Raw genomic sequence first — 25,596 nt, forward strand, 5'->3', positions numbered from 1 at the left:
TTCTGTGCCATACAGCTGTGCCTGTGTGTGTGTCTGTTTGCATAGGAATCATCAAGCACACACCTCTTGTGCAGCAAGGGAGCAATGCATGAAGAACAAAGTGCAACAAAGGAAGTATTATACATCGTGATTACAAAGTATTATACACAGTGATGGGGAATGCTGCCCCACAAATGGGTTCTGTGTGTCATTGTTCAGCTGATTCCACATCAACTGGCAGTGTGCTGSTTGTGCTTTACCTCTGAACTGACCTCGGAGAATATGACACTTGGGAGAGCAGAATGGCATATTCTGACCCTCTTCTTTTAGGCTGTGTCATCTTTTAGACCCTCTCATTTGCACACATTTATAGCTCTATGCTACAGTATGTGTCACTTGATTGGGAGGATACTCAACTATATGGTGTGCTGGCTTTGGGGATCAGCTYAGSAGCTCYTCTGARTTGTGTGGAATCAAKGCTAGCCAGGAACGAAAGCACCAGRRTTTTGATGTTTTGGSYTTTTTTTCACTTACTGTGTTCATAGTATCAAGAAATRCAAGCTCCGGCATTTGAGAAGTTCAGATTTATATAATGTTTGATAGCTAAGAGTTCYAAGAGCAGCATTTCTTATTTTGAAGTAAAGGGCACTGGATTAACCTCTTAGATGTGCAAATGTGCTTTTCTGAAGTGTTTGTTTCTGTTCAGATTTTTTGACATATGATGTGTTTTCCATCTTCTCCCCACCATTGCTGGTATGAACAGCTGCATATATCAGGAGGTGTGGAATAAAACCTGCAGGTATAAAGTCTGTTTTGCTTTGCTTGATCCTGGTTGCATGATTGTTTTAATTGACTTTGGCTAGCTTAGCAATGAATCCAGGGTAGGATAACAGCAAAGCCCTTTGCTTGGGTCACAGATGAGTACTGGCACTCAGAAGGTATTTGCCATGCCTCTGTTTCCACAATGTTCTCTGTAATGGGAGGATTCTACATCTCTGCAAAGTGTGACTAATGATGATGTCCAACTGGCCTGATTGTCARCCATCAATTATATTACAGGCTGGTCAAAATGATTTTAAATTTACAGATTTGGTTGAATGATTAATTAGAAATATTTGGTTAAATGTTAATATTAATTAGTAAATATTTGGTTAAATTATTAATTAGAAGCACCAGTAACAGAAAGATTMTTTTCTCCAGAAAGATTTTTGAACTGGAATATTGCCTTGCTGGTACACATAGATACACTCAAAGGTTTGTTTTTCTTGTGATGTGCTTCTAGGAGTATTTTTGCTCAGTTCTCAAATTTTAGTCAAGTTGCATGTGTTCAGAAGCTATGAGGGCAGAACTGTCCTGTATAACAAACCAGTTTGGTCTTCTGAATAATGCAGGTCATAAAATACCCTAGACATTTTATTCAAACTGGTGCCTACTTTTCAGAAAGKGTGCTGGTCTGTGTTAAAAATTGGCAGCTGAGAACAGTCTACCACAGCTCTTCCTAAGCTGTCTCAGGAACAGGTGAAAATTTGCACCTCCCTTCTCATCTGAATATGCTGAAAGTTAGTTACTAGGCAGGAAGCACAATTTCTTTCTGCCTTGCTAAATTCAAGAGTCCAGCATCAGTACTTTGGTGTTTAGTTTTTTTGTTGTTGTTTATTTTTTTTTTGTTTGGTTTTTTTTGTTTGTTTTTTTGGGGTTTTTTTAAGCTTCATGCTTAGGGTTGTTATAATTTAACCATGTGAAAATTGAGCATTCAACCTAGGTTAGGAATTTGACCTCCCTCAAAGGTGAAAAATGGGCACTACTTGGAAGTGATCATTCCACTTGCCTGAGGCTGGTTTGATTCTGTGGAGAAGCACATTCTTTTTAGTTRTTGCACAGTGAACTTCAGTTTTGATATCTACATCATATATTAATAAAACTTTTGATCACAAAATTACACCTTGGTATTATTTCAGCTGATTATTATTTATGATCCTGTAGTTTTTCTCAGAGATGTGACTTTTCAAGGGATCTTCTATTCKATAGGAGGTTCTCCTATTGTCTTAGCACAGTTTTTACTCCCCTTTCTTAAATCTGTATGTTCATATTTAGTCATATTAAAGCAGATGTTATTTGATTGCACCAAGGTTTGTATCAGTGATGGTCTTTTTCAATGTTTAATGTTTCTCCAGTGTTTACCCTATCTGCGGTCTTTATCCAATGTTATTTTATAGGCCTTCCCAGGTAGCAACGATAAATGTTAATTAGGGTAGGACCTATAATTGATTCTTGCRTAACCCCATTAGGGCTGCTGTGGCATTAATTTGCAGGTGATTTGCTGGTTCAGTGACATTTGTGATAAATGCTGAAGTCAAATATTTGCTCATGATAGCTAATTAAAAATAYGTTCCAGTGATCAAATATTTATAATGAGTTGAAGACTGTCAAGCTTCTTTTCAGAATGAGATATTCACATTTCTAGCAAAGGGAACATTTCAATAATAGTTTTTAGTCAACCTCTACCTTAAAGTTTTAAGTCAGCCTAAGAGCCACTGCTTCTTCCCTTGCTGGGAATAAGCATTTCCCATAAGAACCAGAGTAAGTTTCAGTTAGGGGGAAGAGTCATTATTTAGGAGGACATGACWTGGGGATCAAGTCACTCGTCTGATGAGCCTCTTGAAGTTGGTGAAGCAGCTGGACACTCTGCTCTAGCCAGGRCTGCAATATCCTCCCTCCCCTCATCTCCACCTTTGCATTGTTGAAATACCAGGAAAAGTATTGGATGCAGGCTCAGCTTGTCAGATTAGACTGGTACCAGAGTGAGAAAAGCAGGTGTGGGGATGTCYAAACTGCTAAAACATCTTCATTGCATTTCAGCTTCCACCCTCCATGGCTTATTTTCCTAAAACACCTCCTTTACATGAGCTGCTTGTTAAACTGTAGATTTAATTTGTGGCTGGATCACACTGGACTAACTTCAGAGCAATGTAGAGTCTGATCCTCTGTTTTCAGTGACCAGACTTTTCAAACACCTTTGAAAGTTCCCCATATATTCGATTATGGAAAATATCTTTTGGCAAATTTACAAAGAGCTCTTTACAGAAGAGTTTTCCCAAGTAAACTCAGGCAAAAGAAGAGACCAAGAGTAACAGAAGACCCYTCTTTGCAGTCAGAGGACAGAGTAGTGATTGCTGATGTGATAGCTGGATTTCTTTCCCTTATCAACAGAAAATCTTCTGCTCACTGCTCAGGTTTCAAGACCAAATGCTGATTTCAGAATTTTTCCTACCTGAATTAATCTTCAATTTTTGCATCCTTTCAAATGACCTCTAAAATCTGATTTTTTGATGAGAGGTTCCCATAACTGGAAGTTGGTCAGAAGTGCACAGTCTCACAGGGCAAGCTTCAAAGCTCCTTTCTCTGCTGTGTGCCTACTGATGCACACAGATGTGCCTACTGATGCACACGGATGTGCCTGTGTTTGATGCCATTCCACCCTGTGAATCTGGGTGAAGGACTCTTAAGCGCTGTCTGCATGTTTAATGCAACTCTTTGGTATCAAATGAGCACGAACACAAATGGATATGTGTGATCACCCCACAACTTTGCAGAACTGACTTCTCTATGCATTTCAATGAGCGGTGCAGAGGTGCACACTATGCTCAGAATCATTCTTATTTTCCTTCTCATTACTTTTCATTTTGAGACAAACCTTTATTGTTGGGAACTACACTTTGGTTAATGTGTATGCATTTGTGTAACCGAGGCAATGAACCTAATCTGGCTGCTGGCACTCATGAAAATCTATTTGGCATCTCTTCTAAGATATCCTAAGAAAACTGAAAAAGTCTGCATGTGGTATGAGGTGTGAGAAAAATCACTTTACATCTGATGAAATCTCCTATGCATTTAATTCATAATTGCCATATACATGTCTGTGCCTCTGATTATCGCTGTTGTTATGTGGTAGTGGTTTCAGCTATGTTGACTTGCTGTCTGTCAGGCTGTCAGTCCCAGATAAAGGCTGGAGCAGTACATTGTATTAGGCATTGTGCAAACCCCAGCAAAAAGACTGAATCTCGTCTCTCAGAACAGACAAATAGCTGAGCTTGCAAATAAACACCAACTTAAGAAGCCCTAGRAAAAGTTTAACTATCATCACTATGCTGGACAATAATTTATCCTTGCACTTACACTTCAAAATATTCATGGTGTTCTGAGATTTTCTTCCGCATTTCAGGATGAGAGAGCMAAGTGAAAGATGATTGTGGTTTCTGCATCTGTAACAAAGCCTAGCTGGAGCTAAGCATGGGGAGCTAAGCATGTCCAGTTCTTCCATTCTTTGAAAGGTTCAAATGRCAGAAGATCTCTTCCTCCTCAGAGAAATTGCTCTCACTATTTCATGGTATCCGRGCTGAAGAAGGAGTGTGTAACCACAGAAAGCAAAGTATCAGACTTTGGCCAGCCATTTGACCAGGACATAGTGAGAGCTTTGAAAAGGCAGCTTTCATCTTCTGTCACTTTTCTGAGTAAGGAAAAGGAGGAAGCAAATATAATGGAAGCATAAATATGCTGCTTCATTTATGCTCTGCAAAGAATGCTTTYACCTACTCATACCACAGAGTTACTGTGATATGCTGTAGCAATGTGGTTTAGGTTCAAACTGCAAAATGTTTCTCTAGGTAAAGTGCAAATGTTGCATATATTATTCCTTTCTTTTATTTTTTTTCTCATTTAATTGGCAAATGAATAATAGTAAGGGATCTGAAAGTGGTAACTGCAATAATTGCAAAATAAATGCAAATCAAATAATACAAATATTGGAAGGCAGCTYCTCTTTTCTCTTCTACAATATGAAGTCATTCAACTACATGAGAACTACTTTTCTCTCTCTAATGAAGTAGTAATGATTGTTTTCATTTTGTATTGGTCTTCAGCAGTGTTTTCACATATACCAGTTTTAATGTGAAGACAGCATTGCGACAGCTTGTAGGGATATGCTTAGTATTTGCTTTCTGGATAGGAAGTCTGTGCTTTTTGCATTTCAGTTGTCCTCTGCTTTTTCATTCCTGACATGATYTTGCAGGCAAGTAGAATACAGAAATACTCAAGACTACTCCTGCTCTTTAATGGTAGTAGGAGGAGTAAAGTGTTGTATCATTCTATGTACTTGTGCCAATGCCAGGGTTTCAAGTTGATTACTGGCAAATTGCACTGGTAAGAGTTGCAGGATAAGGAAGACATTCAAAAAACAAAGATTTTTTTGTGGGGAAATATACATTTTCAATTTGCCAACATGGATAGTATCAGTTTAATTTTTATTACATTAGATCCAGTGACAGAAAATGAAAAAAATTGTCTTGTGTCTGATTTGATCCAGCTCCATGAGTTACCCAGCCATATTGATTAAAGRGAAAAAGCAGAGAGAGGCTTAGGGCAAATTTTCATTTCCCTGGTCATAGTCATTCTGTGTAACACAGAGGCAAGTTTATGCAGCCCAAAAATTGTTCAATATTCATTGACTTTTAAGACTGTAAAGATGGTGTTAGGTTTATTCAGATTTTTGAAAGCTCTGCAGATGTGTTACAGCATTTGGAAGGCAGCTAACCATAGCTGAATACAGYACAGTTTTGTGCAGATGAGAAGGTTCGTGGTAGTTGTGGAGATTTAAGGAGCTGCACACACTTTGTCCTGTTCTGTGAGGTGGGATAAAGGCTGTTATGGCGCCTCTATGCATGCATAAATTTCTTGATGCATCARGAATTCCTCCCGTGGTTGCCTAGAATGATTTTTAGGTGATATACCCCCAGATCAKGTTTGAAATAATCAGATCAAAGCATCCTGAAAAATCTTGGTAGGTTTTGCGTAGAGATTCTTTATTAATTGCTGAGATATTAGCTTAGAATCAGGTAGGAAGAATTTGAGTTTGTTTTATAGCTTTTCTACTCAGTGGAGTGTGATGCAATTACCTCTGCATTGTGTTATTCTCGGAGTGGATTTCAAGTCTCTTTCCATCTGAGAAGCACTAAGCATGACAGGTGATGTTAGGACTGCACATTTGGCTCGCATTTTGGGGCTGGCAAGAGGAGGATTGTGCCATCTTGAGAAGTGCTTAGCATCTCCAGCAAGACATTGGAAAAACTCCAGTGAAGGTCACTGGAGAATTGACGCTGCTGAGCACTGCAACAGAATTGCCCTTTGTGTGTGATCTGGTTTGCATCTAATGCAAACATTATCTGCAGTCTTGTCTAGGCTGTGGATGCTTCTGAATATGATGTTTTTAAATTATATGGAAAAAAAATTATCTGAGCCCACAAACTGTCCTTCAGGACAAACTCAAAATGAATTCTAGCACATAAGGGGCAGATTTTTTGCCACAGTTGAGAAAACAACAGAGGTGGCCTTTAGTGGGAAGCAATGTGGAGACCATTTTAGTAATGTCCAGTTTCAGGGTTAGTATGAAGATTTGTGTGCAGGAGTCTGAGTTGTTATTTTTTAGCTCTGTCATACATTCATTTGAGCTTTTTTTCCTTTTTCCATTTTTCTGCAATGAATTCATCACTTATTTCATTAGCAGCAACGTAATTTTTCATGTTGAAAATCGAACTGGAAGAGTGCAGTAGTACAAGGCTTGAGAGAAATGATAGAAAGAGTAGCCACTGTTGATTGTGAAATGCACATCTGGAAGAAACTCTCCAAAATTTAGTATTTACAGCAAAAATTTAATATTTATAACAGCATATACTTCTTGATATGTGGCATTGTTTGGCGTGATATTGCTTCAGTGCCCTGACATGATGTTGTGTGACACTGATTGTGAGGATATTGTCTGTCAGCTGAGATGTGTSAGATCTTAACCTCTAGTGGTCAGGAATTGCCTCGTGGTGTTTTTCATGYGAAAAGAGATGATACCAATTCCAGCTGGGCCTAATCCACTTACCCAGATCATCCTGCTAATTGAATTGTGCATGTTCTTCATCGCTTTCTGCTATAATTTTTTTTTCCTAAATGCCGTGATTTTGTTGGTGAATAATACAAGCTCTGGAGAGTTTATTGTAATTCAAGTAGAGCAGAATAGAAAGTAGTGCTAATCATTACAGCTATCCAGCTATCTAGCTATGATATTTGATTTGTTTTATTGTTTGGTCTACTAAGAGCATTCAATATTTCTGAAAAAAAATTTGAATTCTGCTTCTTGGTGAACACATCATTGAATTTTAGTTCTGATTCTGAATCTGAMAATATTTTTTTAATTTCTTTTTTAATTCTGTGGTAAATTTAAGTAGAAAAYCTAATGAAAAGTCACTTCATTTTTCAGATTTACATCTGAGTTGTTTCTATGGCGTWAACTTTTACTTTTGAGTGAGCAGCCCATGAGCATAGGAATTTTTAAYGGAGCTGATCTGCAGAAGAAAGAGAATGATTGGTACCAGCAGGCAACTGGTGCACAGGATTRTTATGTACAGCATACCCGCCCAATGTGCTCAATTTCTTGATGGTTATGTACACATTTAATTGCCAGTCTGTGGAACWGGATGGTTTTTAGATAGAACTAGATCCTCCCCTGGCTGGTGCAGGGAAATGAATGTTTCTCGAAGCATTTTTCCACCAGAGCATAATCTCAGAGGGAGATGATAATGGTTATAGCACTGTCCCGCCTCAGGGCCTACAGTTTACCTGGGAAACATAAAAACTGGGAACAGCTGCAAGTGGAGTGTTATTTATTGACATATTCTCTCATTTGCTTTCTTCTCTTCTGTTTTCTTGTTAATCTGTATTGAGTGTTGCAAGGGGAATGCAGTTGTTTTCCACTGCTGCTGGAAGCACCACTTCTGCTCTCAGCAGCTCCAAGATTTGTGCTGGATACACTAGCAATCCCAGTGCATCCTGCTCTGGGAGCAGGAGTTTCTTTTCTAWCCCCTTGGGCTACATAGCAGATGAGAGGATAGCAAGCAAGCAATCCTGCTCATATGTGGTGGTACAGACCTGTGTTTATATGGTTTGGGTGTTTCTGTTCTTGAGCTGATGCTTTGTTTCTCACTWGAAATTTGTAGTCCAAGCAGTTTTAACTGATATTTATTTGAATATGTTCTGAAAACATATGAGCTATGTGTGAGTTTGTCTACAGGGTACACTTAGGGAGGTGTGACTGCAATACACTGCAAACTTGAAGCCTGAGAGTGCCCAGAGAAAGGTGTGCTTGTAGATGTACAGTGGAGTCAGCTGACAGATCTCAGTGACACTGTTTTGTGTAGCTGTCCTACCACAAARTCTAAGCCTAAGGCTTTTTAAAAGTGCCTTGGCCCCACTAGGGTTAATATCAAATGTCCAAGCTGGATTTCACTGCTTGTCTTCCCATCTCTAAGTTACCACTTGGAATGCCTGCTTTCTTACCACTCTCGTCATGTGTTAAAGATTCATAATGTACTAGTCTTAAAATGYGTTCAATAAAACCGGTAACAGACTGATTAAACTAAAACCTTCTTTGTGTGCCATTGCTGTATCATTTTCAGACAATAATGTCTCCCTTCTGTATTTGGTATCTCAAAAATTACRAGAAATTAATTCCTTTATAGTTGCATTTGGTTTACTGTATTTTAAAATTAATGATATATGCCTCTTTAATATATGTTTAGAAAAATTCAGTGCATGTCTTTTTCTTTCAATTACAGCAATCACTGAAAAGGAGAGGAAGCAAAGATCTGCCAAAATCAGAAAAAAAGTCACAGCAGACACCAACAGAGGTATGTTGCAATAACTGTAGCTTCGATTTTTATGTGGAGGCTTCAGGTATGCTATGGAAATGGGGTACATGATTTACATATTTCCACTTGGCTTGCTTTTTGCTTTGCCCTTTGTTTTCCTGTGTGCTGTGGAACGGAAGATATCTTACCCCAGACCCACAGATATCCACTAATCTCAAGGACCACCCAAGCAAACTTGGTGCTGCAACAGACCCCACCAGCTTTCATTTACTCTGCATTTTAGGCAAAGTAAATGGCAGCACCAGTGAAACAAGATTCATAGGCTCTGTCTGTGCTGAATTCAGGATTTTTGAACACTGTAAAGTCTGATAATTTTGCAAGCATAGAAAATATAAGGTTTTTTACCAGCCCCCCTTTTCCCACCGCCCAAGTTATTTCTAGGGACTGTGCAAATTTTAATTGCAAATAGTATTTACCCCTCRTTTTAATTTATTGATCAGTGAAAAGAAAATTGCAGGAAAATATTTTAGTATCTAAAGTMATGTACCTGTGATTATTAACCGTTTAAGTTAAGGTGATCCGCTGGACATTTCCTGTTTGACTTCAAGTTTCTTCAAATACTGTATTTTTTTTCCTAAGGAGGACAATGAAGATCTGAAATGCCAGCTACAGTTTGTCAAAGAAGAAGCAGCCTTGATGAGGAAGAAAATGGCAAAAATTGATAAAGAGAAAGACAGATTTGAACATGAGCTGCAAAAATACAGATCATTTTATGGGGATTTGGACAGTCCCTTGCCAAAAGGTGAAGCAGGTGGGCCACCTACCACAAGAGAAGCTGAACTCAAGCTTCGATTGAGGCTTGTGGAGGAGGAAGCCAACATTCTTGGGAGGAAAATAGTAGAACTAGAAGTAGAAAACAGAGGACTGAAAGCAGAGCTTGATGATTTAAGAGGAGATGATTTCTCAGGGACGACTAACCCGCTCCTGGGAGAGCAGAGTGAATCCCTGTCAGAATTACGACAGCATTTGCAGCTAGTGGAAGATGAAACAGAATTGCTGAGGAGAAATGTAGCTGATTTAGAAGAACAAAACAAGCGCATAACAGCTGAGCTGAACAAATACAAGTACAAATCTGGGGCCCATGAGAGCTCTAGGCACCACGATAGTGCCAAGACAGAAGCGCTGCAGGAGGAGCTAAAAGCTGCACGGATGCAGATCAACGAGCTGAGCGGCAAAGTCATGCAACTCCAGTATGAGAACAGAGTCTTGATGTCCAACATGCAGCGCTACGACCTGGCCTCTCATCTGGGTATCCGTGGCAGCCCTAGGGACAGCGATGCGGAAAGCGACGCAGGAAAAAAGGAGAGCGATGACGATTCCCGCCCCCCTCACCGCAAAAGGGAAGGGCCCATTGGTGGGGAGAGCGACTCGGAAGAGGTGCGCAACATCCGCTGCCTGACGCCCACCAGGTCTTTTTATCCAACGCCGTCCGGGTGGCAGAAGAGCTTCACTGACAGGCAGCAGATGAAGGACATTCGCTCCGAAGCGGAGCGGCTGGGCAAGACAATAGATCGCTTGATTGCCGACACGAGCACCATCATCACGGAGGCRCGGATTTATGTAGCTAACGGGGACCTCTTTGGACTGATGGACGAGGAGGACGAKGGCAGCAGAATACGTGAGCATGAGCTTCTCTACCGGATCAACGCGCAGATGAAGGCCTTCAGGAAAGAGCTCCAGGCTTTCATCGACAGACTGGAAGTTCCAAAGTCTTCGGACGATCGAAGTGCAGATGAACCTTTGTCAGTGAGTCAGGTAGACTTTTACTTATTACGGCCTACAGGTAAAAAGGCTCTGCCAAGCAAATTAAACCCCAAATTCGATTTATGGTGCAAAAAGAAAATTCTTTATTCTAGTCAGTGGACAAAAATCACTGCTTCTTATATTACTTCAAATCCTCATTTGGCCATATGAAAATATGTTCTACTGATAGAGTTGTTTGAGAGCAGTGAATAAGTCATGCCTCCTGGAAATTAAAATTATGCTCTAGGAGCTAGAAGATACTATTCCTTTCTGGCTTTGCAGTTGCATTTGACAGAGTGTGCCTTCAATGCCACCAAAGGCATTACAGACAATATTTTTGGCACATAGATTAACATGATGGTTTACTTAGTGGTTGGGTTCCTGTTAAATGAATAAAAGGAAAATTTATAAAATTTTAAACCAGAGGAAATACTAGATTTCAAAAATTATAGAGAATATGGCAAACTGCAGATTAAAAGAAACCATGCAAATCTACTTAATGRARTAACAGAGCCCCTCAGTAATGTGARTATTGGAATTGCTGTAACAGATTGCATCTTGTTGAAGGCCTGTTGGTCACTGCCTGCATGCAGCAGTAACAAGCATCTTTGGTGTGGTTTGTTTTTGTGCAGAATTATTTCAGAGARGTTTTGGGGAGCAAATTCATTGCTGATTCAAGATCTTTTGCCATGAAAAATGAAAATTACCTACCCTTATCTTATCATGCCATCCTATAGTTGGCATATCTTGTTATTGCTAATGAAGTTATCCAATGTTTTGTAAGTCTCTTGCTGTGTTAATTTACTTTTTGCTGTCTTGCTGGTTTACAGTCGAAGTAGTTGCCAGGTGAAGCTGAAAGCTATTCTTATTCCTATGCTGACTAATTAGTCTTTTGTTTCCTTGTATCAGAAAGTCACAGACGCAGTGAGTTTAAAGCTAATCAATTACTCTACATGTATTGCATGAAATCGAACAGAGACRGCATTTAGCATGCTCACTTTCTGATCTAGCGGTGGTTCTGAGCTTGTAGAGCTCCCATTGGCTTGAAGGCAGAGCGCTGCATGGGCTTACACAAATTTAAAACAAACAAATTAGTGCTTCTTCTAAACAAATAGCAACAATTGAACATCTAACAATTGGACGTTTCAGGGCTGGACCATGCAGAACTCCTACTGAAGGAAATGGGAGATGGGCACATGGTCCCTCCACAAGCATCATCTGATTCACTATTTATTTTGTTGAAGCTTTGGACTTGCTATTCCATTAATTGACTGTTCTCTTTGTCTTTGTATTTACTTTCCCAGATGTTCCAGCCTATCATTTTACTTATTCTCATCCTTGTATTATTTTCATCCCTTTCATACACAACRATATTTAAACTTGTCTTCCTTTTTACACTGTTTTTTGTACTGTAAGTCATTCATCATTTACTGTTCATTGTAGTGTTATTTTCAGTTTGTTTATTTTGTCCACCCTCCAAGATAAGAMGTGCAAGAGACATAGTTTCTGTAATAGCCACTGCTGTAAAAACACTGAAGACTACTTGTTTGCCAAAACCAAAACCAAACCAAAAAACCTGCAAAAAGCATACCAAAAAGTCACCCAGTTGAATAGGAAACCTGCTCACCACGGTGTTCCAGGTAAGCAAAAGAAAACAGAATTTTTTTCACTTTGTCTGTTTTTTTAAATTTTTAATCAAAATTTCCTGAGTAACTGGAACCAATTTAATATTCATTAATTTKCACCAAATCAGAAGCAAAACAGAAATATTCTCATCTGAAATGCCCAATGGAGCTCACTTTTCTTTTCTGCTTTATTCAACCTGTGTTGAAACCACTAAGTCCCACAAATATGTGGAAAAGTTTGTGTATTAATGGCACTTCTATCCTGCAGTTTCCATGTTGAATAATCTAGTAATAAAGGGTGGTAATAAACAAAGCAGTTGTTTTTCTAGCTGGCAGTAAGAATTMCTTCTGATTTATCATCCTAGTACTCTGTTCACTTAATTCATTCCCCAGTGAGAACAGTTCATCTCCATGCCTGGGTTGTGCTCTGCTCCCTGAAATAGTTGAGACACCATTTTGAGGGAAAATCCTCAGATAGCAGCAAGAGGTGGGGCAAAATTTTTTTTATTATGAGAATGAAAAAAATAGTATAAATATTCATTATTAAAAAGTAGGGCATTTTTTTCCTTGTTTATCTACCTTCCCCTCACATTCGCTGCAGGTGTAGTGACCTTGATCAGCTAAATCACTCAACTCCTTGATTTAATCCAAATACTTATTCCTACCAGGGGATGTTGTCTTCATTATCGTTTCATATAGTATGTTCATTATGTTTCATAGTAAGATGTCTAAAGGGAATTATGATCAATATATGTGAACTTAATAAATAGCCTTGACGGGTTCCCTGATTAGGGATAAAGTCAGGCCCAAAGTAATTTTGAAGAGTTTCTAGAGGCTTTAATTTATGCACAGTTGCCGAAAAGTTGAGTTCCACGTATTAGAAACTATTATGGCAGGATGTGATCCAAGCTGTAATTCACAGTGAATTTCTGTAATTGGAAAAGGCCTTTTGTTTTTAGCAACTGCTGGAAACACCAGGGTTTTTCTCCCATGGATTTGCAATTTGGACATTAAAAATGCAATGATTTGAGGCTTAAACTTTTCATACTAAATCATATCACAAGACTGACTCTTTCCGTTTCTTTCTGCTTTAGTGTCTCCCGTGGAGGAAAAAAAAGATCATTTGCATTCTTGTGAATGTTACTGATTCAATTTCCATAAGAGAGAAAAAGTCATACTTAAATCTAAGATCTGAAGTTCTGGATTTCTAGCTTTTGACCCACTCTTGTTTGTACCTTTCTTGGTCTTGTGTGTAATAAAGATGAGTAGAGAAGGTCTTGATCTACAGTGAGTGTATTAGTAACAGGACTACTGTAAAGTACCAATACACTTGAATACAATTGAATAAATCTTGGGAAGTAATTGGGAAAGGTTCATTCTTTYTCAGAAGATAAGAATGAACTGTTGAGATGAGAAAAGGATATAATCTCTGCACAGCACTGACAATTRCAACCCCATTGATTCTCACAGTGTTTTTTCTTGCATATATCTGGAGCTTTCCATCCGGAATTAACAAAGCAAAATCAAAGCTGAGATCTTTTGGGACATTTAGGAAATTATTGCACAGGCTGCAATCTGAAATTAAAGCGCACCAAAGCGTACAATATGATTGTAGATGCTTCCCGCAGTGTTTCAATCTGTAATGAGCGAGGAGAATGGTAAGGAGCCCCACAAACAGAGAAATCTCAGTYAGAAATGAAAAGTGTTTTTCCTGTCCTTTTGCATTCGGCTTGAAGGGAGTGATCGGAGCTGCTGATCTGGTTTCACACCAGACATTGCACAATTTTAAAAGTTGCTGAGAAAGCTATTAGAATGATGTGGACATTYATCCATAGCCAGAAGATAAGGTCTAGCCAAAGAAATAAGTGTTCTRTGTCTTGCTAAATTGAAATAACTTGGTATTACGAAATGCAGTAATTATACTTGCCAAGAAAGAAAGCAGATTCTCCCCACTCAATTTCTGGCCTGGTGGGCAAAAAGACCATCTCACAGGTGAGGGAGAAGGCAGCTGAATACATCAGCATCCTCTAGCATGACTGCACTAGAGTCAGGCAGGGCAGAGGCAGACAGAACACTGCTGATTCACTGSTTCTGCCTGCTGCAGAGCTTGGAATTCTGAGGAGAAAGAGAAAGAAGAATACAGATTTTGCTAGCGTGTGACAAGAAGCTGGATATGCCAGGTTACCTATCAGTTCAAATCTCACTTAGAGGATTCATAGTTCCCGTTTTGGAATATTCTGGTAAAATATTAATGTTCCAGGGGAAGAAAGTCATTGAATTTGAACCATTAGATTGCCTTAATTTAACGCTTCCCTGAAATGTTAAATTTCTGCTTCCTGTGTTCCCAGGGGACTCATTCTGTGTTCTTTCAAAAGGCAAAGGTCTTGTTTCTGTAGATCTGATTCTGATTTTTACAGTTGTGGAAACTGGCACTTTCTCCAATGAATTTTTATGTAATATAGGGAATTGTTGCATTTTTTTTTCCTTCAATGCAAACAGAAAAAAATCAATTAAATTTTTATTCCTTTTTAGAGGTGGCTCTGAATGCCCTGACAAAATCCCTTTACAAATATTTTGTTTACTGCTACTGAAAAATCCCCATGATGTTAGAATGACCATTTTCTCCAGGATCAGAGATATTTCTTTCAAACCAAAAATTCATGCCTGAAGCTCCAGTTTAGGGATAGAGTAAGTGTCTGCTGACACATGTCACCAGTGCTTCAGTATCAACACTAGAAGAGAGCAGGTGCCATGGTGCAGAAATATGCCTGGCAGTCGGAAAATAGAAAATTGCCAAAAACATGGCTGTCTAGATATGTGTTATAAAAAGAGATGAACTGCACATGAACCTTGGGAGTTGTTTACGAAAACAAGCAGAGCTTCAGGGTATTACATGCCCTTCTCCTTAATCACCCCAGAATCTGATAGGTGAGTAGGAGACTTCCAAAAGCATCAGTATCAGGGACGTAGTTCCCATTGGCTAACATTTCTGTCTCTGATTTAATGCCAGGGGAAGTGATATTCAAACCCAACTTTTGCCATTACACATGCAGTTGCCTATGGGGAGAATTACGGTGGCTCTATTTAAAGTAAACATCTAAAGAATCTGCCACCGATTTCCAGTGTAACCTTGGAGCAGCGACATGACATAACACTTTGTTGGCTCTGTTTCTCCACCGAGTTGTRTCCCATCGCAGAAGCACACAGCAGTAAGAGGAGACAGAATTTGTATTCCCTTCTGCCCACTCCTCTTTCTTGTCACTGGCTATGTGGCCATGCAAAATGGGTGTGCCATTACCAAGCTGGTGCAGCAGAACCAAAGATGCTCTGAGGTGGTCTTGAGTCCATTTTATTAGCCATTACTCTGAGTACATGATCAAATTATAGCTCATGCTGAAATTAATGCTGCTTTGTTTCCAGTCTTGCACGATGAAGAGGAATTTAGCAGAGGTCTCGTTTTGAAATGCCCTTGCACCTTTTTTTGAGATGATGACTTTGGACACAAGCAGTGTTGGTACCAGTTATGGAGAAAATATATTTTCCTGTGGAAACAGTATGTTGGGTGTAATAAGCCTGCAGYAGTCTTCCTGCTTATTTTACCTGTGCCAGAGACCAGAAATCCACCTTTTCTGCTTTGTCTGCTGATGCTGGAGGAGGGACAGCAGGCACAGTCTGTTGAATAATTTCTTTTCCTCAAAAGCAGAAATCTCTACTGTGACACTCAAGGTTACATAGAACAATGATCCCATGTTTTTACAACTCACTTCATGTTTCCTTTGTCTCACCTTTTCCATATTAGGATGAATTTAACGTGTCCCTTTAACCTGTGAGCTGGGCCCAGTGCTTGTCTCCTCTGAGCCCCTCAGTCACACATTTCYAATTCCTCACTGACAGAAATGTAGGCTTTTGCTTGACTGAGAGCTCAACCCTGGGATTTAGTTCATAGTTTTATTTATTTTTGCTGTTTTTACTTCAAAGGGTGCACGTAGCAAGACGAGAGGCGTGGAGCTAGCAATATTAAAGACACAAGAACTATGGCTTTTGCTGATGGATAAGAGTAAGAAAACATGTCTTAGGAGTCTGCCTTCATGTGCAGCGATGCAGCTGTGCTGCCTGCAGGGAGGAGGCAGTGCTGTGGTGCCTGGCCTCAGCTGTGGGCTCAGTTCTGCTCCCAGGCAYGCCAGCTTCGCTCCCAGCCATGTCAGCTGGCACTTGAGACCTAACCTCACAAAAGAAAGTCACACTGTTTCTTTTCATTTAAATCATCAGAGTTTAGAGTCTGGGAATTTCCTTCAGGAATATTCCGTTGCATACTTTGGGCATATTTGTTCAATTTTTAGATAATCTTTAAAATTTTCACAAATAGCCCATATTTAGGTTACATGGGACCCTATTAATGTATTCACTTAGACTTACAGCTAGACCATATAAGGAGAAAAAATGTGTTTTTCCTGAAGCCTGGTTTGGTATTTACTATAAAATGCACCCAGAGCTAAAATCTTTATACTGTGCATGGATTTTATCATGGATTTTATCTCATAAAAAYTTACTGCTCTAAAGAGGAGAGTGCTGACTAAGCAAAGGATGTGCAAATCCTCATATCGTGCCCTTTGCCTCACGATTATCTTGTCATCAGCTRTGCTGCCCATAAAAATACGCTCCTGCTACACCTTGGGCTCCTCCTGCCTGCGGCTCAGCAGGGGGAGCAGCKCAATTTTGCTCCTCTGTCTTCAGGGGCTCCTGTGGACTTTTTCTTGCTGGATTGCTTTTGTCACACTTCCTTCYCTCATCCCATGCCAGCACTTGCTGTGGACACTCCCAGTGATTTATCCAGCCCAAGGTGTTTTTGGACCTTCCTTAAAAGCCTTGTGCCAGAGATTAATTTCCCTGTTCAAAGGAGAGTCTCCATCCAATTTCAAGTGCTTTGCTTTGCTGAGACACAAAGTGTCTTAACAGACTGGAGAATCTGATCCAGAAATGTTATAAAGTATCAGGAATATTTGGGTGTATCCCAAAGAAACCGTTGCTGCCATTTCCAGAATGCAAGACAGCCGGATTACACACTGCCCAATAATTCTGCATTTCATAAGTRAGAGCATATTTAGAATACAGAAAAAGGATTTTAGGGAGGAGTGGTTTGCTTTTAGCTCTTTCAGATAGCTGTTAACCAACAAAACCACTGCTTTAAACAWAACTCCCTTTACAAAGCTGTTAAGGAGGATCAAATTGCAAAGCTCAAAACGRTCATACTAAAAAATATAACCCTGAAAACTGGGTCTGAAATACAGCAAAAAAATCTTCCTTCACAGTATGGGCAACAATAAAAGAAACCTAAATTTGCCTATTGTCATAGCTTTAATAGTGACACTAGCTGATTTGGCACGTTTTAAAGACTGGACTGCACTACAAAGCCTAAAAATGTCCTGGACTTGGAGTTGTTTACACAAAATATGAGGAGATATAAAGTTACAAAGCTGGGGGTTGGAAGAGATGGCTTTAAAACCATCCTCCRTGCACTGACGTCACGTGGAAGCCAGCTGCGGGGATGATGCTGAACGGAACTGTTTTCCAGTTTGCAAAAGTTGAGGAGTTATTCAAAGAGAGTTGCAAATGCTGCCCCCGTTGAAAGGTTGTGTCTTGCTTAGCTTTCTTATTTCTTTTAAAGATCAAGATTCACCGAACAGGATCCCTGCTAGCTAAGTGTTTCATTGCTTTTGCTGATGCCTAGAAATGGACTGAAAAACTCCTAAAGGATTTCTTGTTCCATGAAAGGTATGGTTGCAGTTTCTTTTAAATCAGTGGTTTTGAGCAGTTAAGATTTAAAAAGAAGGCTAATTTCTGATGTGGCAAACAGTTATTTAACTATCCCTCTAATGTTATGTATATGTAATGTGAAGTTCATRTATGTTATATATGGTCTTTTTTCTTAAAGTTCAGTCTGTTTCTTCAGTGCAGGCAGAAAAATATTAACAGAACAGAGATGACAGATAGCATTGTGAGGACTTGAATCCTCTCTTTTTTTTTCCTCTTTCTTTCTCTTACTTTCGTTTTGCTTTATTTTCCCCCTCCCTTCTTCATTTTTCTGTTTCAGTCTCTCTCATTTCTCCCTCTTTCTCTTTCCTTTCTCTCACTCAACTTTGTTTTTATGTATAAAGTGCATGCTTACCATGACACATGGCACACATTTATAATTAAACAAATACATATGTTTACAATTTTCTTAGTCATCCAAAATACAGCACTTTTTTGGAAATATAATTTGATTGCATTTTTTTCTGTAAAAACAAGGGAAGATTTATGTATCTGACTGATTATGCACATCCAATCTGATTAAACTCTGTTGAAAAATAACATCACRGCTGATGTCAAGCAGATTATTTTCAGAAGTTGCTAGAGGTTGTTTGCAAACAATCTTGCATTTTTAATATGTGGCTAAAAAGGGTATGGTAMAGGGGAATGATGACTAACATCAAATAGTGGCTTAAAACATTTTTTGCATGAGAGGAGGGAGGGCTAAAGGAAGAGTTAAGGGAAAATGCAGCTGATGCAGACAARATTGATTATTTGCTTAATTTGATTGCTATAATGAGCTTCTGACCTTGTCTAGGACATGCAGAAATTGCCAATACTGCAAGAGCACAGATACTGTTCTGATTCCCAGAGCAAATGAWAATGTGGCATTTCACATGCCTTTGGGTTGCTTAAGCCACGTGAAATACCCATGGGAAAAYCTTGGTGCACTGTAAAGGCAGAGGCTGCACTACCAGGACTGCACATTGCAGGACTGCACCAAAATAACCCCAAATAAACCCAAAGGAAACACCAAGAAAAAAAATAAAAGGGGAGGGGGAGTTGGAGAGGGGCAAAAAGAAGTAGAAATAGGAGTCAAAGTCTTTGAGGAACTGATCCACTGTACAATAGCAGCAAAGCTGTATAGTTGCCCAGCTGCTAACATCAATAAACATGAGTTTTCTTCTCAGAATTTATGTCAAGAGGAAAACAGAGAAGCCTAAGAAACAATACAGGCTTTTTATGGATCTTGGAGCTACAAGTGACCATCTGTAACTTCTGTAACAATCTTCTTTCAAGACTTGATTTCCTTCTGACTGTCTTCAGTCTCTTTTTATAATCTGAGTTCCACATGAAACAACTTGAAAATTGTTAAGATGAATGCCTGCATGGCAACAGTAGTTTCCAGCACTAAGGAAACACCAAAAGCCTTTTAATGTTATATTCATGCTTGAAAGGAGTACATATTATATATATTCTTATATGTATAAAAACAAATACACTGTACAGTACTGACTCTTCTAGTAACATGTGGCTGATTAAAGCATGGTCATTATTASTAACAGTGCACTAGCAAAATCACCTTTTGTGCAAATTGGTGATGGATTATGTCTGCCTGTCTTGTTCATGACTTTACAGCATTTGCACATGGGAGTTTTTTAAATCTTTTTTTCTGACATGTATTTGTGTAGGGATTATAGTGGAGCAGAGACTTTATTTTTGTTTATTTCTCAGAGGTATTCTGAAAGGTTATAAAGACATAAATGTAGCAAAAAAAAAATCAAGTGATAGTGCTAAAAATTGCAACCTTTGAATTAGCAAAGTGACAAAGTACTGAAATATTCTTAAAGTTCATTAGCAATAGTTGTTTAGATTGCAGTAGACCTGCAGTGTAATAGAAGTTTTTGCAAGTTGTTTTTGGTCAACACTTACTGGAGTTTGGCACAAAGCTGAAACRCTGCCTGGAGAGGTGCAGTCTCTGTTGCCTGGCTGCATTCCCTAAGGGGCTGTGAGCAAACCAGTACTTGGCTTCCTTCTTGATGAGAATTCTGTGCTGTCTTTCAGCAGCTCCTAGTTTCAGGGAACTTTATGGCTTAATGGAGTTGCTCTGCATATTTTTAGGCAGAGGAAAGAAGAAGCACATGAAATCTGTAGATTGTTAWGGGACAGATTGTCATTTCAGAGCTCCAAGGCAGGTGCTTGGGGTAAACTGTTCCACMAGCCCTGAGTTAGGGCTGGGCCCATGATGTCTTAGGAAATCCTGTGGGCGACTTCCTATGACCCAAAAAACTGAGTAACCTGTTGGGTTTCCTCTGAGCTCTTTTGCTTACTTGAAAAAAGCTGACTCCAAGTTTGGCATCCTCTTTCCAGTCAGCTGCAATAATGCAGACACTGGTAAATGGTGATTAATGGTAGCCACAGCTGAATCAACAAGACTTGCCCAGTAACATACAGGATGGGGAAGAACTTAGCTCAGCAATTAGTTTTTACTATATCATAGAAAATGTGGGCAGTAAAATCAGCAGTTCCTGTGAGTTGGCAATCACTGCTCATCAGTCAGGGAAATGAACAAATTGCAGAAAAAAGGTRAACAGGGCTCACCCCTAGTTAACTCTCCAATAACTCATTTACCTAACTGTTTGGTTTCTGGCAGAAGAAGAAAGTAATGCAGAGGTATTTTATTGCTAGAACTAGATTCTACATCCATCTAGGTGACACAGCAACGGGCTTTGAGAGCTAAAGTTAACAAACTCAAGTATCAGCTCCTGTGTACCAGGCATTACATCACAGCAGCCATCACAACTGAGTGAATGTTRTTTTGGCCTTGCTGGCACATAAATGTGCTGATGATGGTAGTGGGGTTTCTAGTGTAAAGCCTAAGAAAGCAAGAGGAACACCYGACCCACAAAACCTGTAGCTGCTTTGCTCCAAGGTCAGATAAGCAGATCTAAAATATTTCCCTTAAAACATGCCTATTTAGTGGTTCAATTAATATTTTTTTCATCCACTGACATTAAGATGCTAAAGGYTTCTGAAGAGGAAGAAGAAACTGAAGCACAAATTAGTCAAACATTMTAAGAGGTGTTTTGAACTAGATTGGAGTTAGTACTATTGGAGAATATTTTCTAGTTTTCCCTATGGTGGTCYACGAAACTCAGGTTTATAGATTTAGATTTGTAAATCCAAAATTCTTGAACCCTTTTAAGTGACCTACTGCCTTTTATATCTAAATGATTTCTCCTGTCTGTGTGTTTGTACCTGTTATTAGCTTTCATGTCCTGTCTTCCTTCATGAATTCCAAAACWTTCATGGAGCCATGAGAATTCCCTGTGTATATCAAGTTTACAGTCTTCAGTTGCCAAAAGAATGTGACAGTCATTGTCRTGCTCCTTGCAAGGGTTTAAGGAGTGTGTCAGAAAACCTGATATCTTTAGATTCAMAGTTGTCTTTTGAGCAAACATAAAAATAGCTTGCACCCTCAAAGGCAGATACTGTAGTATCTCAAGGTCCTGAAGTGCCATTCTGTATTATACATACTCAAATTTGTTGAAAACAGATTTATTGTGAAGAATAATGGCAAAGATGCAAAGTGATCATGGGTACAGAGCCTAGTGTGGCAGATGTTACTGAATTCTGTGCTCCTGAATGTGTGTTCCAACTTCCCTTTCCAGATTGGGCATCTCTGCCTTTGGGTTTATGTCCCATAATATTTAGTTCAYCCATATTTCAGTCACACTCCAGATAAACCTCAAGCAGTCGGTAATACTGTGTCCTGCAAGCACATTTCAGTTATAAATTTGGGAATTTGCTTGATTGTCTTGTTCCCTGAAAGCTTGAATAAAAAACTAGACTTATTCTCATAAACTTCCAGGAAACATTCAGGGAAGAAAGGAAAAAAGCAGAGCTATCTTTGCTGTTGCACAGACTGGAGCCATGGACCTGCGTGAACAACTGGAGAATACTGAGAGGAACTGGAATAAAGAAAAAATGGAATTGCTGGAGAGATTTGACAATGAAAGGAAAGAATGGGAATGTCAGTGGAAGCTCATGCAGAAGAAAATAGAAGAGGTACTTTTGAACAAATATCAGAACACTACCATTTTCACATGGGGTGTATGACATGGAGTCACTTCAATTTTTTTTTTAATTTTATCCTATTTCTTATGTGTCACTGGAAGTTTCTAATAGCTGATGGTAGGATGAAAATCCTGGGATGAAGCAATATTTGCAGTTGCTCATTTAATAGTTATGAATACAAAGTAGGAGGTAAAATATGGCTTTGTGTGCTACAAGATTATTGGCTGTACATACTGCTGCCAGTTCAACGGGGCACGAGCCATTCTGCCTGTATTATACATGCTTTTTTTCAAGTACATCCTGAACAACATGGCTTTASAAAAATGTGTATTCAGTAACAAAAAATGTAGGTATCATAACAATAAGCAAAAAGGATTTAGATGACACAGKTCTGCTGGGGCAAATGATAATATTAAAAATAATTTATATATATATTAAATACTGCATGATACAGAATTATTCTGGCTAGAACCTATTCCTTTTATGGGTGACTTTTGGGAGAGAAAACAGGTACAGTAAATAGCATGAAAGTTCTGACACCACTTGTGTTTACACATACTAGCAAACACTCATTCCYTGCCATTTGCAATGCATCTCCTTCCAGAAATAGTCACAGCAATTATTTATTATTCTTTTATCCCCAAATTGTCCCTGCTGCCAAACCCTCTGACACTCTCTAATGCAATAACTGTGTCTTCTTGGCAGCATATGGAGGCAAGTTTTTTCATTAGTGAGCTTTCCACATTTTTCATCTAATACACGCATGGAATAGTTCTGCTTGCTCTCTGCCAACACTGTCCTGTGGCTGAGCAATGCTGGAATGTATGGCAAAGATTGCTCACATGAAAGTATGAGAAGGAAAATGGTCAGAGCCACAGAAATTGCAGCCAAACACTGCCCATTATACCAGCCTGCAGCAGARCTCTATGTCAGCCCTCTTAAATAAAAAAAAAACTTTATTTTTGCAGACTTTGGTGCCACATTTTGTCTTTTGTGTAAGGGCTTTTCTGTGCAGTCTTCCCTAATTTCACTGCCAAGCTGAGAATGCTTCAAAAGTTAGTAATGTGATCTGTGCATGTGRTTGAATTTCATTTTCTTAGGTATAACAGCTGTTTTGGAATGACYGTAATGGAAAGGTATTCTGGCTATTAGTAGACCTGACAATGTCAGGAAAGACTATTTTCATCATATTCTTTATTAGCATATAGGTTAGGAAATCATGACAGAGACAGAAAAAGAGATAAAGAATGGAATGGGGCTGAGGGGAAGGGAATGAAGCAATYTGCAGGGCCAAACTAAATTGCACATGGTACCCCAAGGTTATTGGAATCCTAAGGTGCTTTCTTATGCTGTGTCTATAGCTGCTGCTGATTTCAGATGCCTGACATTTCTTCTCCAAAAGCCACATGGCTGCAGAAAAGGATAGATAGATAGATAGATACCTTTTAAATGCCATCATCTGTAGAAGGATTTCCTCAATTAAACTTATCAGCTTGTATTTTAATTTGGCAATTTTCTCTAGCTCACCAAACTTAACTTAATTCCTTCAGGAAGATCTGTAGGGTTTAGAAGATGATGTTATTATTAGGTGGTATCCTTCCTTCTTACTGCTCTGCTGAATCTGTGTGAGGCTCTTATTTCTTGGAAATGGCAAAGTTCAGCCCTCAGTTTCCATGAACAGCTGGGCTTTGGGAGTGAAATTTGAAAACCCAGGATGAGGTCAAGTGTTAAGTCTCTGAACGTGAGAATACTTCTAATGCACAGCACTAGCCTTGAAAGGGCCACATGTTCTTCATGCTGTTATTGTTTTCCACTGTCCTTCCAAAGGCTGTGATGATGGCCTTGTGCACTGTGAGAGGGCAGGCAGATGGCTGTTCAGAGGTGCTTGTGGGCTTTCTGYGTGAGAGCAAGTTAAGAATGAATGTTTATAAAGAGCTGTGGGATTCTTGGCACTGGAAATTATACTGTAAGCAGAAGAGATTTTTATGATGTTGCTATTTTCTTCTAATTTATAATTTACCACGGTTCCTAGTTGGAATGTGGTGGGTGACCAATATTAACACCTTCTCTTTTACTAATGAAGTCACTGGATCTCAGCAGATAGCAAGGAAGAAGAGGGTGACAGGACATTGCCAAATAATGCCATTCTGCAGCACTGATTTATCACTCCAGTCACAGAGAATTCCTCTTGTCTGAGAACCCAAAGAGTCTGCTCTAGTGCAGATGGCACTGTATGTGATGAGATTTCACTTCCCCTCCTTCCAATAATATACTTTAATAGGCTGTAACATAGCCAGAACACTCTGTCTCCCTCACATTCCCCCACGTTCCCTATCCATCTGACCACAGTTGTGTGTGCTGATATGACTTGGAAAACACCCATGCAGCTTTCAGCTCAGGGCAGGGCCACTTATCTTGGGAGATCTCTTCCAGTACCAAACATGGGTGGAAGCCACACATTAAAACTGTGGCAGAGAGTTTGTGAATGGTAACAGCCTTTTCCTTGTRGCAATTATGGCGTGTGAATTATCACACTAGGCGACTCAGCACTTTTCTACCAACACACGTTAGTAGAATCTTTCTAATCAGTGCTACTGAGTGAAGCAGCATTCAAAACGAAGATAAATATGGGGGCTTTGCYATAAAGTTCCTTACAATACCATGATTTAATAGAAGGTTCTATTGTCTTTTCAGCTTTACCAGGAAGTAAAACTTAGAAGGGAGAGCAATATGCATGCCCATGATAGCAGGGCCATTCAGAGCAAGATGCTGCAGCTGTCCATGCATTCCCCTGCTTTGCAAGAGAGTGACACAGTGGAGCTGAACCATCAACACAACATGGTGMATGACAGAATGGAGAAAGGGAGTGTGCTCGGTATGACAGGACACGAATGGAAAGAACCCAGAGACAAGAGCAGAAACAATACTCTGTTAATGGACAATCTGGCCTTTGAGAACCACGGGGAACCTGRAGACAGCCTCAGCATTGAAACTTCCAAGGAAAACACCAAGAATTATATTGGTGATCTCAATGTAGTAAGTAAAGTATGAGCATGTTTCAGTTACAAGGGGRAGGAAAACACTGAGGACTTTGGCCTGCCAGGTTAAGCTGAAGTGATCTCCCTGATTTTAGCTTTCCACAAGTCATTATCTCTACTTCCTCCTAGTTTTGCTATCAATGAGTATCTTCTCACCATTAAAATGTGTTGATATCATGCTCTTAACCACTGTTCATAATGTGGGGGTATTTTTTAATCTTTTCCTCATACTACTTCCCTCTGCTGTGAATCTCAAAGGAAAATGACCACAAGTTTCAAATTAATTCTGGAGAGACCATTTAAAATGTATATATTAAAGAACTGTTTTTATATTTATAAAGGCTCTTAAAGAACTTGCCAGAGTCAGTGARGAATTGTGCAGCTATCAAGAGGAAATTCGAAAGAAGTCCAATCACAGAAGGTAAAAACATATTGAGACTTCTTATATTAAAAGAAGAAAATTAATAATGCTCTTTATGCTTTTCCCTTTGAAGGCATGTTTGTTGCTGCATTTATTAGTAGTTAGGCAGTTCCTACCTTCCTAGTGTTTCAGTGCTCAGCATAAAGCATTCAAATGAAATATGCTGAAATATGATA

General features: G+C 39.3%; 1 protein-coding gene across 3 annotated transcripts in view; it reads left to right on the plus strand.

Annotated features, from left to right (window-relative positions):
- Window positions 1–25,596, plus strand: part of SOGA3 (SOGA family member 3) — a 48,559-nt gene that overhangs the window by 18,248 nt on the left and 4,715 nt on the right. The window contains exons 1-5 of one of the 3 annotated variants that reach the window (XM_057363589.1): window positions 10,651–12,109; window positions 17,760–17,866; window positions 21,756–21,952; window positions 24,656–24,997; window positions 25,341–25,420. In XM_057363589.1, coding sequence (XP_057219572.1) covers window positions 17,860–17,866; window positions 21,756–21,952; window positions 24,656–24,997; window positions 25,341–25,420 — 626 coding nt within the window. In that variant the 5' untranslated portion in view covers window positions 10,651–12,109; window positions 17,760–17,859. Of the gene's footprint in view, window positions 1–8,633; window positions 8,706–9,305; window positions 12,110–16,072; window positions 16,630–17,759; window positions 17,867–21,755; window positions 21,953–24,655; window positions 24,998–25,340; window positions 25,421–25,596 lie in introns of those variants that run through there. The other 2 variants (XM_057363588.1, XM_057363587.1) reach the window with 2 other exon arrangements.

Source organism: Malurus melanocephalus, unplaced genomic scaffold (genome assembly GCF_030028575.1).
Source record: "Malurus melanocephalus ecotype Western Australia unplaced genomic scaffold, MMel_1.1 scaffold_29, whole genome shotgun sequence".
Lineage (NCBI taxonomy): Eukaryota > Metazoa > Chordata > Aves > Passeriformes > Maluridae > Malurus > Malurus melanocephalus.